The sequence below is a fragment of the Bos taurus genome, chromosome 14 (genome assembly GCF_002263795.3).
Source record: "Bos taurus isolate L1 Dominette 01449 registration number 42190680 breed Hereford chromosome 14, ARS-UCD2.0, whole genome shotgun sequence".
Lineage (NCBI taxonomy): Eukaryota > Metazoa > Chordata > Mammalia > Artiodactyla > Bovidae > Bos > Bos taurus.
Window position 1 is genome coordinate 57,272,661 of NC_037341.1, and position 17,588 is coordinate 57,290,248.

The following is a 17,588-nucleotide window of genomic DNA, read 5'->3' on the forward strand; positions in this document are numbered from 1 at the left end:
AGCCATCTCATCCTCTGTCATCCCCTTCTCCTCCTGCCTTCAATCTTTCCCAGCATCAGGGTTTTTTCCAATGATTCAGTTCTTTGCATCAGGTGGCCAAAGTACTGGAGTTTCAGCTTCAGCATCAGTCCTTCCAATGAATATTCAGGACTGATTTCCTTTAGGATGGACTGGTTGGATCTCCAAGGGATTCTCAAGAGTCTTCTCCAACACCACAATTCAAAAGCATCAGTTCTTCAGCACTCAGCTTTCTTTGTAATCCAACTCTCACATCCATTCATGACTACTGGAAAAACCACAGCCTTGAGTAGATGGACCTTTGTTGGCAAAGTAATGTCTTTGGTTTTTAATGTGGTGTCTAGGTTAGTCATAAGTTTTCTTCCAAGGAGCAAGCGTCTTTTAATTTCATGACTGCGGTCACCATCTGCAGTGATTTTGGAGCCCAATTTAGCTGGTACAGAAGATACCATTAAAAATATATATCACTGAGTAAGAGAGTTTATCCTCTTTCACTTTTTAAATATTTTTTCTCGCCTTGTGTGTCAAAGAGAAATTCTCAGTTTAGTACTAGCTTATCTATACTTTTTCAGCACTTAATAATTACTCTTCTTAGCAAAGAAGGAGCAAACTCTTCAGCCTCAGTCTCAAGACCCTGGTAAGGCAATAGCATCTACCTCAAATTAATTAAATTTTTTTTTTTTTTTTTGCTGAGTTTTATGTCTCCCTTTTATTATAGAAAGTGGTGCTGATTTCCTCTTTAAAGGAATGATGTAAACTTTGCATTTTAAAAAGGATTCACAATATTTGATATTTAACAAATCATTGATTTCAAGAAAAATATTCATTAAATATTAATAAAAGTTATAAATGGGCCTGGCAAAAACTGCTCGTGAAGTTAATAAATGACTGAGTGAAGTCTAAGAAACAACTGAATTAAAACCTTACGGCAAATGATGTCGCTCAAAATTGTTCCAGGCTCTGGCATAAAAGAGTTGGCACCAAGCAAAACTGTAAAGGAAGCTTTGTCCCAGTGTCTCTCTTCTCACAGTTTAGTGTTGTTTCCCTCTCTTAATGGAAGAGTAATCACTCCCACCTTTAACTATTCTTATCCTCTGTTTGTTATCCTATAACAAACTCATGCTAGTAGAGAAAAAACTCTCTAAATCTAACATTTTACTTCTCCAAATATAGTATTACTATCATTATAATTATATATTATTACCTGTTACATATGTGTTGTACTATCTTCCTTGAATCTCAAACCAACTCTATGAAAGACACAGGGAGAGAAACTCGATTGTACGTTTTGTACATAAGGAAAATGAAAGTAATTAAATATTCATCATTTTATCCTTAACATCTAGCTTGGTAGATTGTGGCACATAGGAACTCAATAAAATATGTGTTGCATGAATGAATGAATAACCATCTTGGAACCCTTGAAGTCACTTTCAGATTTTGAAACCAATGAAATGAATTTTTTCTCATTAATTAACAAAGCATGAAAGAGTACAGAGGCAACATTTTGGAAAAATCTTTCCAACTTCATCACCATACCCAGGCCCTTCATTACTACCACTACCAAATCACATCCCATTTGGATTCCCATCCACTCCACTTATAGTAACATCTTTTCAACATCAACCTGGCCTTATCATTACCAAAGCCAGCTTGTTATGATTCTGCCTCTGTCATATCCTCCTCCTTAAGCTTTAAAAATGCCATTTTGACATCACATTCAAAAGTCTTTTATATGCAATTTTAGCTGTAACAAATTTAGAATATTTTGAAAATGTTACCCACAGGTTAGGTTTTGAACTTTTTTTTTTCCTAAAAGAAAATACCGCTTTTTATTACCTCCTTGATCCTTTAAGTGAAATTATCAGCAACTTTATACAAGGACAAACGGACTTTGATTGTACTTTTTTTGCCCACTTTAATATAGACGTGCACTTCATTTTCTCCATGTCTGTTTTTACAGATATTTTTTTCTTATCAAATAAATACAACACATGAAAGACCAACAGTAAAATTGTTCAAATGTTTACTTAGAATAGTGTTCCAATATGTTCATATTACTGTCATAATAATGAAAATATTGAGCAAAGCAAAGAGGAGAATGCATCTCTTGGTTAATGATGAGAAAACTACATCGCTCAGTATTGTGATTTTATTTCTGCTTCAGATGATTGAACTTTGTCATGTTCTTTCATCCATAATCATTCTTGGACCTACTTCTTACCCATCAATAAACACATATATTGAGGAGAAGAAATTTCCACTTATTGCTTGGGCTGGAATAGTCTAAGTAAATATGTTTCTGTAATAAACACCACTACCCTATCAAATATCCTTTTAAAAGAATCCAGGTCTTGCAAAGTGATGCACTCTGCAAAACTAATATGTGGAATTTAGATAGCTAAGAACTGGGGTACACAAGGGTGAATGTCAATGACAGTCCAGGTAACTTGAGTATTATCTGAAACTTATGTTCTACTTAACTACCCCCACACCACCACCGCTCTATATTCTCTGCCATGGTTCACCTTAGAAACACTTTCTCCATCTAATGATTTTTCTTCTCCTTTTAAAAGGTGTGTATTTTGACTTATTACATATTTTAAATCATGTCTTAAGCAGATAGATTTCATGCTTTTTGAAACTAATAATTCTTAGTTCTCTGTCATCATCAGTTAAAGCTTTGTTTTATCTTGTTTATTTATATATTTTCCATTGTTTCCTCTAAAAGAAATTAAGGATAAAGTCAGATTTATTGCCTGCTTAACCATCCTAAATAGTTTTCTTCAAGTACATGGAGGGATTTTTGTTGGAGAAGGTGGTATTGTTGTTACCCTATCTATCAACGACTGAAAAACAAGAGATAGGCTTAATTAAAAATAGAAGGTATTTCAGCTAGACAGAAAGTAGAACATTTTGTTCTTCCATCTTCCTAACATCTTAACTTCCTTCTATTTACTTAACATAATTTTAAGGAGTAACTGTTAAGAGTCAACACAATTAGAAAAATGAGCAAGACAGAATAGAGCTTGTATTTTTTGAAGAAGACCATCAATAAAAAGTAAACAATAAACACACGATTTCACATTATAGCAAGTTCTGGGGACAAAATATAGCACGTGATCGTTATTGGAGGAAGGGAAAAGTGACTTTTGATGGAGTGTCCAGGAATCAAAGGCTGGAATGAGTTTCCAGAAAAGATTGTGGATGTCTAGTTATGGACACCTTCAAGAAAATAAAGTAGTTACATGAGAGAGTTTACGTATGCACATTCCTCTAGTTGCCAGTCTACATAAGATTGTCTCCTACGTTTTCTTCCGGTTCTGTGAGTTTGTTATTCTGTGTACTCTTAGTGGCTGCAGTAGAGAAAAACAAGTAATATTATTTTTCAGTTTGGTTGTAGTTCATTGTTAGTGGAAAAGAAGTATAGCTGACTAAAAAAGCATATTTGCAGCAGTAGAAATAGATACCACAGTGTTTGATATGTCCTTTTCCAGACATATATGTACTTATTTCTACCTTACCAGAAATTCTTCTGTCCAATTTAAAAACTGAATAATTTTTATGTTTTATTACACTGTTGTTATGGGACCATACAATCTATTTCAAAATCAAAATTGCCACACACATTTTCTATGAAACTGACCTCTTAATTAATCATTAGAGATGATTTGTTAGTGTGCATTTATTATAAACCAGAAATATCTATGTTCTGTGATTCACTGAACTTAAGAAAATGTGTACGTTTTCTCCTTAGGTTCCCCCTTTATATAGTATATTACAACAAATGTATATATTTCAGTAGTGGGAGGGATAAATTTAATAGGTGATTATAGGAAATATTTTCTTAGTCTCACAGGAGAGCCCTTCTTGTACCCTCATGAATCCAAGGAAAGAATCAGTTTCATTATAAACTTAATGTTTTCCCTATTATTTAATATTTACAAAATGAAAATTTAATATCAGTCAACACATGCTTTTGTTTATATGAATTTATTGTATTAAATATGCAAAAAACTATGACTCAAATTATGAAAATGAAAACCTTTTCTCATTAGATTTTTACATGCAAAGAAAACATGGGCTTTAGTACCAAATTAGTATTCTTCAAAATATATTTTTCTAAAATTCTGCTAGAAACTATAATTACTAAAGGTTGCTGACCAAAAGAAAAGAAAATGACCCCTAACAAAATATGGTATTGTTTTACATTATTTTTCTTACCTTTTCTTTCAACACAATTTTCTTATTTGGTATCTAATATAAAAGCTATGTAAAAATGTGACCTAAGCCTCTGCAGAAAGAATCTGTTGTGGTAGAAACTCCAATCTGTTTTCCCACGCATAAACTATGTCAGTCGACAGACAAGACTTTGCTAAAGCTAACAAAGGATATTCTCAGTTCAATTCTAAAAGACGGGATAAAGTCATACACATAAATTCTTAGTACACCCTCGAACTTACCAGATGCTAGCAGTAGAGAGTTGATAAATGCTTGCCTTGCCTGCTATATAACCTTGAAGAAGACAAAATGGAAGAAATTAACAGGCTCCCTAACTGGTTAAAGTGACAGATCTTTGGGAAAATGTAATAATCTTAGAGTTTTTGATAACACAGGAAGGATGTGCTAAGCATTGTCAGATAACTGGCATTCCCTAGGTTTTAAGGCAAACATGTTGAGAGAAAAGATCCATATGGATAATTTAAGATTGACCACAGATATCTACATTGCATTACTGTATTTCAAAGCAATTTCTTATTTAGTGCATAAGCCTGTTCCACAAAAAAGGTACATTTCTTGAAATCAGGGACATCATGCTCTCCACCATTGTGTCTTCAGGGCCTAGTGTAGTGCTTGTCTCACAGGATGTGCTTAATAAATTTTGGTTAAATGCATGAGTAGGCTATCAGACTCTGAAAGGACATTGTGAAATCACAAATTATCGTGGTGAAAAGACATAAAAATAAATCAATGTGAATATGAATGTAACTTTTTCATGAACTTAGATTTAAAATGCCAAAGTGTGTATATGTCTTCCCTGGTGGCTCAGATGGTAAAGATCTGCCTACAATGCAGGAAACCCAGGTTCAATCCCTGGGTCAGGAAGATCTTTTGGAGAAGAGAATGGCTACTTACTGCCATCAGGGAAGAATACTCACTCCAGTATTCTTGCCTGGAGAATTCCATGGACAGAGGAGCCTGGCAGGCTACAGTCCATGGGGTCGCAAAGAGTCAGACACAGTCTACTGAGCAACCAACACTTTCACTTTCACATGTGTGTATTAATTTGCATGCACACACATGGAACAAAGGGATGAATATTAAAGACTAGAGCCACATTTTAAGAATAACCTAACCCCAGAAGACTAAATTCCATATTGGAAAACTTTTGAGTGTTAGGTTTATAACTTTTGAATAAATTTGAACATTCTAAGTGCAGAATTTAGGACTATATTCCTGTTCTCTGGGAGGAAGTTTATATTTATTGGAAAAAGGAAAAAATAATATCAGAAAATGTCTCTTAAAAGTTCAATTTGGAAAAAAGTGAATAAGAACTGATAGGCCTATAACACAAGGCTGCCACCAAAGCTTAATAGTTGATGAGAATAGCCAAACAATTTTGTTTATATTTTACTATAATAATAAGTAATATAGTGAATATACATTGCACTCTTAGTGTATAACAGTCATTTCTGCATTATCATAAATGACACACTTAATAGTTTAAAGGACACTTCCACAAACCATTCGATAGAGATCTTTGGTGAGAACTAAGATATGGAAGACTTAGCTAAGTTGCTTAAGGTCGCAGAATTAATTTCAGAGGATTTGAATATGACCTCCAGATAAGCCATTACCTTATCCACTCCTTCTACTGCCATTCTTAAAAGAAACAGCACTCAAAGACAAGAATTTAGCTCTGTTTTACTGTTTAAGGCCCATTTTCATGAGGATTTCCTCACTTAACTGTAGTTAAAAGTAAAATGAAGTCCAAGGGAGGAAAGAGGCAGTAAGAGAATACCTAAAGGATTAAAATGAATTCAAGATTACCAGCCAGGATAAACAACTTTCTATCTATGGAACAAAAAGAAGAGAAAGGGGAAAAAAGCCAAGTCCTTGACTTGAAGAGGGTATGGGATGAAATGACAGAAGGAATGCAGAGTTCTGGAAGGATCCTTCGGCTCCGCACACAAGAGCTTGCAGCTGCTCCTTGAGGCTAGTTCTGGGTAGGAGCTGGATTTGTACCCGTGAAATCAGTGAGTGATTTTAATGATGGTCCCGATGATCACTAGGCATCAGTCAGTTTTTTTTTTCAGCTTCATCCTTCCTTAAAAGAGGAAGATTCTTACTCTCTGTGCCAGTTCTTTGCATGTTGCTGATTAGAAAGAAATCCATAACCACAGGTAGATCTTTTTATTTTGCTGTACTTTTTACCTTAGAAAAGAAGTGTTGAGAGACATTTTGTTTAGGATCAGAAGAATTTGAGAGTTAGGTTTCCTGACTTTCAAATAAATTTGAACTTCCTGAGTACAAAGTTTAGAATCAAGTTCCTGTTTTCTGGGCAAAGTTTCATGTATTGGTGATAAAATGTGAATTTTCTGCTTCAGAGATAAAAGACTCAAATGATTTTTCAAGGCCTGGGAAGCCCAAGATAGTTATTCCAAAACTAAATTTTAATGAGTTAAGTGTAAATGAATTAGAAACATGCTTCTCGGATTTCTTATTAAAATATACATAAGGTTACAGGTTATGAAGAAAAATGCTTGGCAAAGTTCATCTCAGCAATTGCCAATCTTAAAACATTTAAGACATTTTATCAGTTGTCCCAACAGCAGATGGAAGCTGCCGCTCCCTTCCATCCTTTGCGTTCATTGCTAAGTTCTTTAAAGCTTAAAGTGCCTCTTCTAATTAACTTGTTTAACATATTGCTCATCTATCCCCAGGCACTTATAGAACAAAGTACAAAGTTGATATCACCCCAGAATTTTAGAAGGTATTTAATTCAGCTATTTGATATCTAATCGGAGAGGAAATGCAAACCCAGGCATACTCCTTTATATGTTCACAAGGATACCTTCAATCTACGCAAACTTACCTTGTTCTGAGGACCCATGAGTACATATGGTTATCTGTGAATGTGAAAGGAGATTAACCAGGAGTAACCAGGAGCCTGCTGTATTCTTTGCCTCCTTTCTATGAATATGCTTTAAAGCCACTTCTTTTCAGGATTTGTGTTAAATGACCAGGTCATGCTTAATTTTTTCAAAGAGCGGTAGAAAGTGGGCAAACTTAAATATTTGATACAAAGAAATTCCTTGTTGTTCCTTGTCAGAAAAAACAGGAAATACTTACTTGCATACAGATAACTAGTTTTGCGAACTGAAAGTTCAGAGTATTTTATAAAGGACTGCTGCTGCTGCTAAGTCGCTTCAGTCATGTCCGACTCTGTGCGACCCCATAGACGGCAGCCCACCAGGCTCCCCCGTCCCCGGGAAGAACACTGACACTACAACTGAAATTGTCATGAGTAATAATTGCCCTTTCATTTTATTTTCTGCAGTCTGATTTTTTTTTTATTGGAGGATAATTGCTTTACAGTATTGTGTTGGTTTCTGCCATACATCAACGTGAATCAGCCATAGGTATACAAATGTCCCCTCCCTCCTGAACCCCGCTTCTATCTCCCGCTCCATCCCACCCCACCCCACCCCTCTAGGTTGTCCCAGAGTACTGGGTTGAGCTCCCTTGGTCACAGAGCAAATTCCCATTTGCTATCTATTTTACATATGGTAATGTATATGTTTCCAAGCTATTCTCTCAATTCGTCCCACGTTCTCCTTCCCCCACTGTGTCCACAAGTCTATCCTGTATATCTGCCTCTCCATTACATGCAGATTCTTTACCTCCTAAACCCTACATAAGCCCATAAAACCCATATTAGGTAGTTAAATGCCATATCTTTACAACACGAACACTGAACAACTGTACTCATTTGAATCCAAATTATTTTCATATTTCTCTAATTAACCCTAGCAAGCACATAAGTAAATATGTTGGCACTGATGACTTGGTCTTCATTATGAAATGATTGTGATGATCCCATAAGATCTGATTCTTTTTATTCCTGCTCTAAAGTTTATGCCTGCTTCCTAAATAACTTACAAAAGAACCTTTAGATAGGCTTTTAGAGGCTTTAATAGTGTGCCATCTTATATGATCTCTGCACCTGTGCTGTGAAAATGGTTGATTAGATATTTATGATCCACATCTTAGGAATGAGGAGGTAAGTGACTATGCGACATTGGAAAAGTTCCTTAAATTGTCTGAGCATCAGGGTCTTCATTTTAGTACTTGCCACACCACATAGGGTTGTGTGGAATAAACTGAGAAAATGCGTATAAGTATTTTAGCAGAGTCCCGATACATAGTAACTGTTCAGATATCAAATGTTACATTTACTATTGCCTAAGATCCCTTAGCTATTAACTGGTGAAGTCAGCATCAAAGTCAGGGTCTTCTAATTTCTAGTCTGGTGCTTAGGCTCCCCATTGCCCACAAGAGCATTTTTAAGCATACAATAAAACCCTCCATGTTCTTGTTCCTGTTTATTTTGCCAGCCCTGTGTTCTCCAACCCCTTACCCACTGGCATTGCAGCCAAGCCACGCTGCTGGCAGGCACTCTCTCCTGCTCTGCCAGAGTACGTACAGTCTTTAGATAATCTCTTTCTACCCTGTGAACTCCCACCCATCCTTCAGGATCCAGATCAAGTGATGAGTGAACCTTACAGACCCACAAACAGGACATTCTGCCTCTGTTCTCAAGATTTTCCTTATCTCTGTTAAATAGCTATCTTCTCATTTAACAGTTTGTTTCTCTCTTACACAAAATTGTGTACTCCTTGAAGTCAGGAATTTTGTTTTACTCAACTCTGACCCCTATATCTGTCCATTGGTTAGTATTTGTTGAACTGATTCCCCTTCATCAACACGTGCTCAGAGTGGCTTTGGTAGACCACAGTTAGAGATCAAGGGCTCTAAATAATATTTAATTAAACATTTAACCTGGCAGATGTGGTTCCCCTGGTAAAATATTGGTTCCCATTCCTAGAGAATGTTCCACTTGTTCACCTGATGATAGACAAGTAGATTGGATAAACTATAAGATTTTCCACATTGTTTTAATTTCCACCAAGATTGCCATTTTTCCACCTTAATTTCCTGCAAGTCTTTCCCTTGGCCACTGGATACCACCAACTACCCTGAAGTTCTTTTAGTCCCTAAACACCAAACTCTCTTTCAGCTTCATGGCATTGGCATGTGCTATGCTTTGCTTAGTAAAGTCTTTCCCCATCTTCACTTTGCAGTCTTCTCATCTGTCAAGTTTCATGAAATATCAACTTCTTCCATGAACCTGAAAAGTCAAATAGGTCTCCTATTATTCTCCTTCATAGCTCCCTGATTCTAACTCCCCCCTCCTCTTCTCTGTTTCTTCCTCCCCTCATCCTCTTCTTCTTCCTTTTTCCATCATCATTTCCTAATGATTTGTACATATTTTATTTATTTGCTACATTTTTTTTTGCCTGTTTGTCACATTAGGAGTAAGCTCCATAAGAGTAAGGACCACATCTGTCCTGTTGAGTGTTGTATGACAACACTTCATGAGGATTATAAATTGAATGAATAAAGAAATAAAAAATGAATACAATAAACTCGGATGTTATATATACAGGTATCTATCAAATATAGCTTTAAAAAAAATAAACTAGACTAATTCAGACCATAGAGGCTTTAAAAGAAGAAACAGTCTGTCAATAAGTCTGTAGGCCCTTGCCAGTCATCTGCTAAGCACACTCTGTTAGGTGTGGGACTAAGAATATGGAATATAAACCATGCCTTTACATTTGTTGTTGCTGTTGTCTAATTGCTAAGTCATGTCTGACTCTTTTGCAACCCCGTGGACTGTAGCCTGCCAGACTCCTCTGTCCAGGGGATTTCCTAGGCAAGAATACTAGAGTAGGTTGCTATTTGCTTCTCCAGAGGATCTTCCCTAACCAGGCATCAAACCCATGTCTCCTGCATTGCAGGCTGATTCATTACCACTGAGCAACCAGGGATAATGAATAAAAGACTATGTGATTCGATCTTCAGACCCTCACAGCTTCAGGCTACTGTTGCTCTTATTAACTTTGACCTATCCATACTGGTCTCCTTTCAGTGTCTCCAAAATGCCTTTCTTCTTACCTGGAACATTTTCCCACTTTACTCGTTAGGAAAGATACATAAAATCAGTTTATCCTATTCCCTCACGTGTCCCTACTTTTTCTTGTCTCTTTTGGAAGTTCATTGTAGTTTCCCAATGAATGCATTCTTCAGTCTGTGCCCTTCATTGCCAGGCTATGTTCCAACAGACATCTGCCTTCCCACACTCTTCCAGAACTCTTATGACTTTCTATAAACCAAACAAATCCGCACACTTCTGCCCTGAGTATCTTAATGTAACTGGGAGGATCCTTTTATGATTTGTAGTGGTCCTCAACAATCGAGTAACTGTGCTTGCTTTAGAGACCGTGGTGGATATTTGAAAGACTATGAAAGGCTCGTTAACATGATGGAAGAGTGCCTCAAGAAGGTCATAGAAAAGGAGGAGAAAGTTAAAATACTGAAGCAATCAAGTAGAGTTTCATTTTGTCCTTTAAGAGTCTTACGGGTAAATAAATTCCCTACTATTAGAATGCCTTTTTTTTAATATAAATAGCATAGTTTTACTGGTTGTACTTACCAAAAAATTTTAAAGGAATTAATCCTAAGAAGAAAAAGGTGGAATTTTACAGTTTCCTCCTTCCTTGCCAAATAAGAACTTTCTTGTCCCCCGTGTTTTGACTACATTAACATCTATGTTGTTTGCATACAGTTGCTAAAACATTAAATACAGTGTCTTTCCAAATTCGTTGACATACCTTACTTTTTCCTAGTATGAGTTAGTGATTAATATAGCTTGTTAGGCCTCTAGTATGACTTTATAAACACAACCCAGCTGTATTCACCCTCCAAAATTGAAAAATGAGAACTAGTTTTTCTCCATTTAACTTTTTCTAAAGTTTCTGCAAGATGATGCTCATGTTACAGTTAAACATCAGCTGTACAGCTTTCTCTTTCTTTAGCTATTAGTCCCTTAGGTATAACTCTGTAATCAAAGGGAGGTCAACTGTATCCAAATACAAACATGCCAGAATGTCTCTGGCATAAATCTCTCCCTAAAGATTTTAGTAGTATTGCTTCAGGAGAGAGGGGAAAAGTACTATGTTTTATCTAAAAGCTAAGAACTTAATTCATTTAAAAAATAAAGTACTGAGTTATCCTTGCAGAGAGCTATGTGAGCACAGGATCTATATGTTACTCATCATTTTTCTTTTTACTAAGTTTAGAAAGAACTTTGACAATCACAGGAAAACATGCTGCTCTATAGGAACTATGTGGTTACTCTGAATGAATGCTTCCCATATTGCTATAAACTGCAGAGAGGGTATAGCCATCCAAATTCATAGTTATTTTCTGCTATCCAGTTAATTTCAGAAGCAGCTAAGGGCCAGTAGGCAAAATTATGAACTACATGGAGGACATTTCTTTCTGTTTAGATGTTAGCTGTCCAAGCTTCTGAACTTCATTGCTAATAATTAATTGCTCTATTTCCAATAACAGGCTTCAGGTGGAATGCCTCTGAAGGGTTTCATTTTACTTACCCTTTGTACAAATCCAGGCCTGACTAGATCGTATTTGAAACCCAAATGCTTCCCATCATTACATTGGGAAATGAGTCCCAATGGAGTGACACTGAAAGCTGATTTTCATGAGAGCGTTCCTCTTTCTGATTACACTGTTGGATGCTATTTAAAACAATTTCACTACCAGGAAGATATTTTTTGAATACCTCTGATTTGCAAATAATCATAAGTATGAATGTTTCCCCTCAGTAAGTGGCATGAATTTCCAAATGTTCAATTTACTTATGTAATTGTTTCTTCTCCTTCTCTTTCATTATTAACTAATTTTTCAGGCTGGTGGTTTGATGCCTGTGGCCCATCCAATCTAAATGGAATGTTTTATACAGCGGGACAGAACCATGGAAAACTGAATGGAATAAAATGGCATTATTTCAAAGGGCCCAGTTACTCCTTACGTTCCACAACTATGATGATTCGACCTTTGGACTTTTGAAGGCATAATGTCAGTCAAGAGCAATTATAAAAGCCACCAAGAAATCTGGAGAAGCCACCAGATGAGAAACTGCTTGAAAATTTCTGAAGCAAACATATGGTCTCCCTTCTAGCAACAAGTAGCAGTTCTGTGAAGTCACCAAGGTCCTTGACTGTGAATTTGGAACCTTTTGAGTTCACAGAGTCTCTACTTGGGATGATTGTGTTCATACGGCTTGACTATAGACTGCCATTCACTGTCATGCTTTTAAAAGGGAAGAAACTGTTAAGCTCACTGTGCTTCAAACTACTACTGGATCTTATTTTGGAACTATGGTAGCCAGATGATAAATATGGTTTATTTCATGTAAAACCAAAAAAAGAAAAAGAAAAAAGAGAGAGAGAGAAGAAGAAGAAAATGAACAGCAACAAAAAGAGTATACATGAATAATAAAATCTGGCTTGCCATAATCCTTCGGAAAAGATATATTACACCAGTGAATGGTGTTATTTCTATGCAAACCTAATAAGTTTGTACTGTTGCACAATTTTAATAAAAGTTCAGGAAGAACAGCATTGCCCTCTGAGTTAGTGAAATGGATTTCAGAAGTCTAATTCCTAAATCATACTTGCTAGTTGATATCAGTTAACCCATCTTCAAATGTAAATTCCATTTTGGTAAACTATAAAGAATTGTAGTGCATGAAGAATAGCAGTGTGAAGTAGAAACACACTCCGTTATTCTTTGATTTTTTGATACAGTTTTCAGAAAAGATGGACATAATCAACTATTGGACATATGAGATGAAAATTTATCCTTCCCCCCATGCTACAGTTTTCATTTATTTTAAAAACTGACTGATATATAAATATATTTATAGCCTGAGTAAAGTTTAAAGAATGTGAAATATATCATCAAGCCCTTAAAATAATATACATGCATTTAATATTTCTTTTGATATTATACATGAAAGCAGTATTTTAGAGTGTAATAAGTTGAAATAAAACCAAGTAAACTGGAACAGGTCATTTTACAGTATCTTCTTGCATGTGTCCACTTAAGTGTAACTTTATTATTTTTAAAATAATTATCTTCAATCCTTCACCCTGTTATTTCATGCTAATTTAATTTTTACTAATTAACTGAAACTTGCTTTCCAGATTCACTCTGTTCCAGTTTCTATAAAAGATACACTTTGAAGTCTATGAAAAGTGAAAGAAGAATTATAAATATCATTGTACATAGCATGTTTATATCTACAGTAAACCTAATAGCTGTTTATTCTGGAATATGCAACATTGCCCTCAATTGATGCAAATAAGCACATTTTCAAAAAACTACTATACAACTTTATGAAATATACTATTTCTTCATATTTTTCTACCTTGGGCTCTGTTTTGTTAGGCAATTTCTGATTTTAAGACATTACCATTACAGGAAAAAAATTGGCAAACTTTGTATTATATGTTAAAACACATGAACAAAAGGGAAAATTAATCATAGTCACTTGACTAAGAAAATTCTAATTACTAGTTACTATAAATCACAATGAAAATATTTCTATGGCTTAACTGATTTTAAGTCAATTTTGGACACAGATATTTATGGCAATTTGAAGTTACTATAGTATTTTGTCAAGAAGTGCTTTCTGCCTCTAAGTGCTCAAGGCTACAAGCGTGAACAGTTTTTATCAAAACATAAGGTATACTCTGATATAAGAAAATTGAAATCCACTTTGAGTTTCCTTTCTTAAAAAAAGTAAAAGTTTTTATCGGGCACAGTTTTAGGCCTGGTGACTTGATCTCTTGTGCCTTTGTGGGTTTCCTCCATTTGAGAGAATAAAGCTACTCACATTTTTCAGAAGTTATTTTTTCAAAGTTTACCATCAAACGTTTATACTTTTACATGTGTATACAAACCTGTTCTGCTTAAAATTGATGTTTGCCGGTATTCCGCAGCTTTTCTGTTCTTGTCGACTCTTTCATAGCACTGTTTAGCTGCTTCCTCTAAAAACCTCCTTGATGTTTTCATTTAAGTGAATGAAAGTGAGTGTTTTGTTTTTGTGTTCCTAGAGATTTTTTACTTACCATTCTTTTGAAAAGTAATACGTTTTCCAATTCATAATACAAAAATAAAAGGAAATAATGGGAAAAAGCATGATATTTACTGTTTTGTTATCTGGGTTTAAAAAATGAAATAGTTCCAATTATTTATAATAAAGCAGTATAAAATGTTTTATGACTCCATTATGTGCACTGTGGCCATTTAACATGTATATCCTTTGCATTTAATTATTCAGGATAAGACAATTAGGTAATAGGATTTTGTCTTTCAATTTTTATATGAATTAAACTCATGTAGTTTCTATGCCAATTTCTGCACATCAATGGCAGCTTTATTTGATTTAAATAAAATTGAAAGTAACATATTTGTGCAACTACTCATTTTAAATATTTTACAAGTTTTAAAATTAGAGATATATGGAAGTATGGGTTCTATGAAAAAAATTACCAAATGTGCTAAAGTCTCAATCTTTGAAAATCTTTCAGTCTTGGATATGATAAGAAAGCTTAGCTGCATTAGAACATTAGATCAAAGCAACGGGTCTGAGTCCCACGTCTCTACTATAATTGTTATGTCCTGTCAATAATCATCTTTTTTTATTTCTTGTGTTCTTTTTTTATTGAAAAATTCTTCAAATTCTATAGTGTTCTATATTTGCAAAAGTTTCACACATATGATTTAATACAATCCCATAACAGCCTTTTTTTTAACCCTACTTCTCTATTGCCCCTCCCCCCTTTCCTCTCCACAGTGGTAACCAGTAGTTTTTTCTCTATGTCTGTGAGTCTGCTTCTTTTTTATTTTATCCACTAGTTTGCTGTGCTTTTTAGATTCTACATGTAAGTGATAGTATACAGTATTTGTCTTTCTCTGGCTTACTCTACTTAGCATATTGCCCTATGTCTGTCCATGTTGCTGCAAATGGCAAAATTTCCTTCTTTTTTTATAACTGAGTAGTATTCCATTGTACGGGCTTCCCGGGTGGCTAAGTGGTAAAGAATCTACCTGCCAATGCAGGAGATGTGGGTTCAATCCCTGGCTTTGGGAAGATGCCCTGGAGCAGGAAATGGCAACTCACTCCAGTATTCTTGCCTGGGAAATCCCATGGACAGAGGAGCCTGGTGGCCTACAATCCATGAGGTCAGATGTGTCAGATATGACTTAGCAACTAAACAACAACAACATTCCATTGTGTGTGTGTGTGTGTGTGTGTATGTATAGCCCATCTTCTTTATCCATTCATCTGTTGATGGACACTTAGGTTGTTTCCATGCCTTAAGAATTATAAATAATGCTTTGAACATTGGGTTGCATGTATCTTTTCAAATTAGCGTGTTTTTTTCTTTGGGGGATATATACCCAGGGGCAGAATTGCTAGGCCAGATGTTAGTTGTAATTTTAGTTTTCTGAGAAGGCTCCACTGTACCAAAGGGTAGAAGGGTTCTCTTTTTTCCACATCCTGGCCAACACTTATTATGTGTGTTCTTTTTGATGATAGCCATTCTGATAGGTGTGAGGTGATACCTCATTGTGGTTTTGGTTTGCATTTCCCTGATGGTTAGCAGTGTTGACGATGTTTTAATGTGCCTGTTGGTCATTTGCCTTTGCTGTTTGGAAGAATGTCTATTCAGTTCTGCCTTTTTTAATTGGGATGCTCATTTGTTTTTTGATGTTGAGTCGTACAAGCCGTTTATATATGTTGGATATTAACCCCTCATGGGTCAAATCATTTGCAAATATTTTCTCCCATTCAGTAGGTTGTCTTTTTGCTTTGTTGATGGTTTGCTATGCTGTGCAAGCAAGTTTAATTAACTTAAATGTTTAAGTTTAATTAGGTCCCATTTGTTTGGTTTTGCCTTTATTTTCTCTGCTTTAGGATGTCCTGTCAATTGTTAAACGCTGAATTATTATATGACAATTGACAATAAATTCTCAGAACTTGGTGTGGAGTAATAGGATGCATTTTGAATATCTGAGTTTCGTATAAAGGGAAAAGGGCATAAAGGTGGGTACCATTTTCAGCTATTTTTGCCACAAAACCAGGACTACCTTACCTAAGTTCCTCTTATATAAGCTAATTTGAAAATAAATGTATACTTCCTATGTATGTTATAAAGAATCAGAATTGACAATAAAAAGGTGCTAAAACATTGTAAGCTTAAAATGGACTTAAAAGAAAATAAGAATACGTGTGCACTTTAATACAGTGTCTAAACATCAAAACAGTAATATAAAAGTTTACAGAAGAAAATTATTAAGGCTCTAAATTAACTTGAATGTTTCCATTGGGGAAAGGTATAACAAAAATATTCATAATGAGTTTTTGGATTGTAATTATATAACACTCCCTTTAGGAAATCATTTTATAGGCTTAATGAGCAGAATGTGAAATATTTTTAACAAAAACAGTGAGCAGCTACTTAGCATCCAAATGAAGCATTAAGAAGGTATTAAGGGTAAAGGTGATTAAAGCATAAGGAAATTTACAATCAGAAAAATAAGCAAGTTACATTAATGAGAAGTACAAGGAAGTTTATATTAATAAAATTATTGTTTTTTTAAACTGCAACAAGAATGCTGGGATAATGTGCTGAAGGTTATGTTCTGTGTAGAGTATAATAATAATGTATAAGGAAAAAAGTGAGTAACTACTACTCAATAGTAAATATATATGTACGTGTTTTTAAAATTTAAGGAAACACACAGGCATCCCTCAATTTACACAATACGTTTTATAGAAGATTGTGTCTGAGCTTTGTTCTTTGTACACTTTAGAAGGACTGTACTTCCTGCAATTAGTGAATGCGTTCGAAGGAGGTAAAACTGGAAAAGTTTGGATCATTGAGGACAAATGATACAATCTGTTAGAATGAGGACCTGATATATACAGCAGCATAACATGAATGGACTGGATAAGCTAAATTTTGAGAGGATTTAAGGGGAAAAATTCAAATAATTCCATGATTAGATGGAAGGTGGGAAGGATCAAGGTCATTCCAGATTTTTGTCTTGGCTAATTAGAGAGAAGATGGTGCAAATATCCAAAATAAGGAACACAGGTTTCGGGGAGTGGATAATGAGTTCAGTTTTACATGTTGAATTAGAGATGCTAGTGATTCAAGCTTGCCAATGGAATATAATGAGTCTGAGCTCAAGCAGGACCAACGTGGATGATATTGGACTCTAGATTATTTAGGCAGAAATTAAAATTATTAGACAAGATTATTTCAAAAGCATATGTAGTGAAATAGATCTCACTTAAATATTTGATCAAGTATAATTTTAAGGAGCAGATAAATGACACTAATTCA

The 17,588-nt window shown here is 35.1% G+C and overlaps 1 protein-coding gene across 3 annotated transcripts in view; it reads left to right on the forward strand.

The window, feature by feature from the left end:
- The window catches only part of ANGPT1 (angiopoietin 1), a 471,938-nt gene extending 457,491 nt beyond the window's left edge, over positions 1 to 14,447 (forward strand). For 2 of the 3 annotated variants that reach the window (XM_059893126.1, XM_059893127.1), the window contains one exon: positions 12,074 to 14,447. In XM_059893126.1, coding sequence (XP_059749109.1) covers positions 12,074 to 12,234 — 161 coding nt within the window. In that variant the 3' untranslated portion in view covers positions 12,235 to 14,447. 3 annotated transcript variants of the gene reach the window in all.
- The last annotated feature ends 3,141 nt before the right edge of the window (positions 14,448 to 17,588 follow it).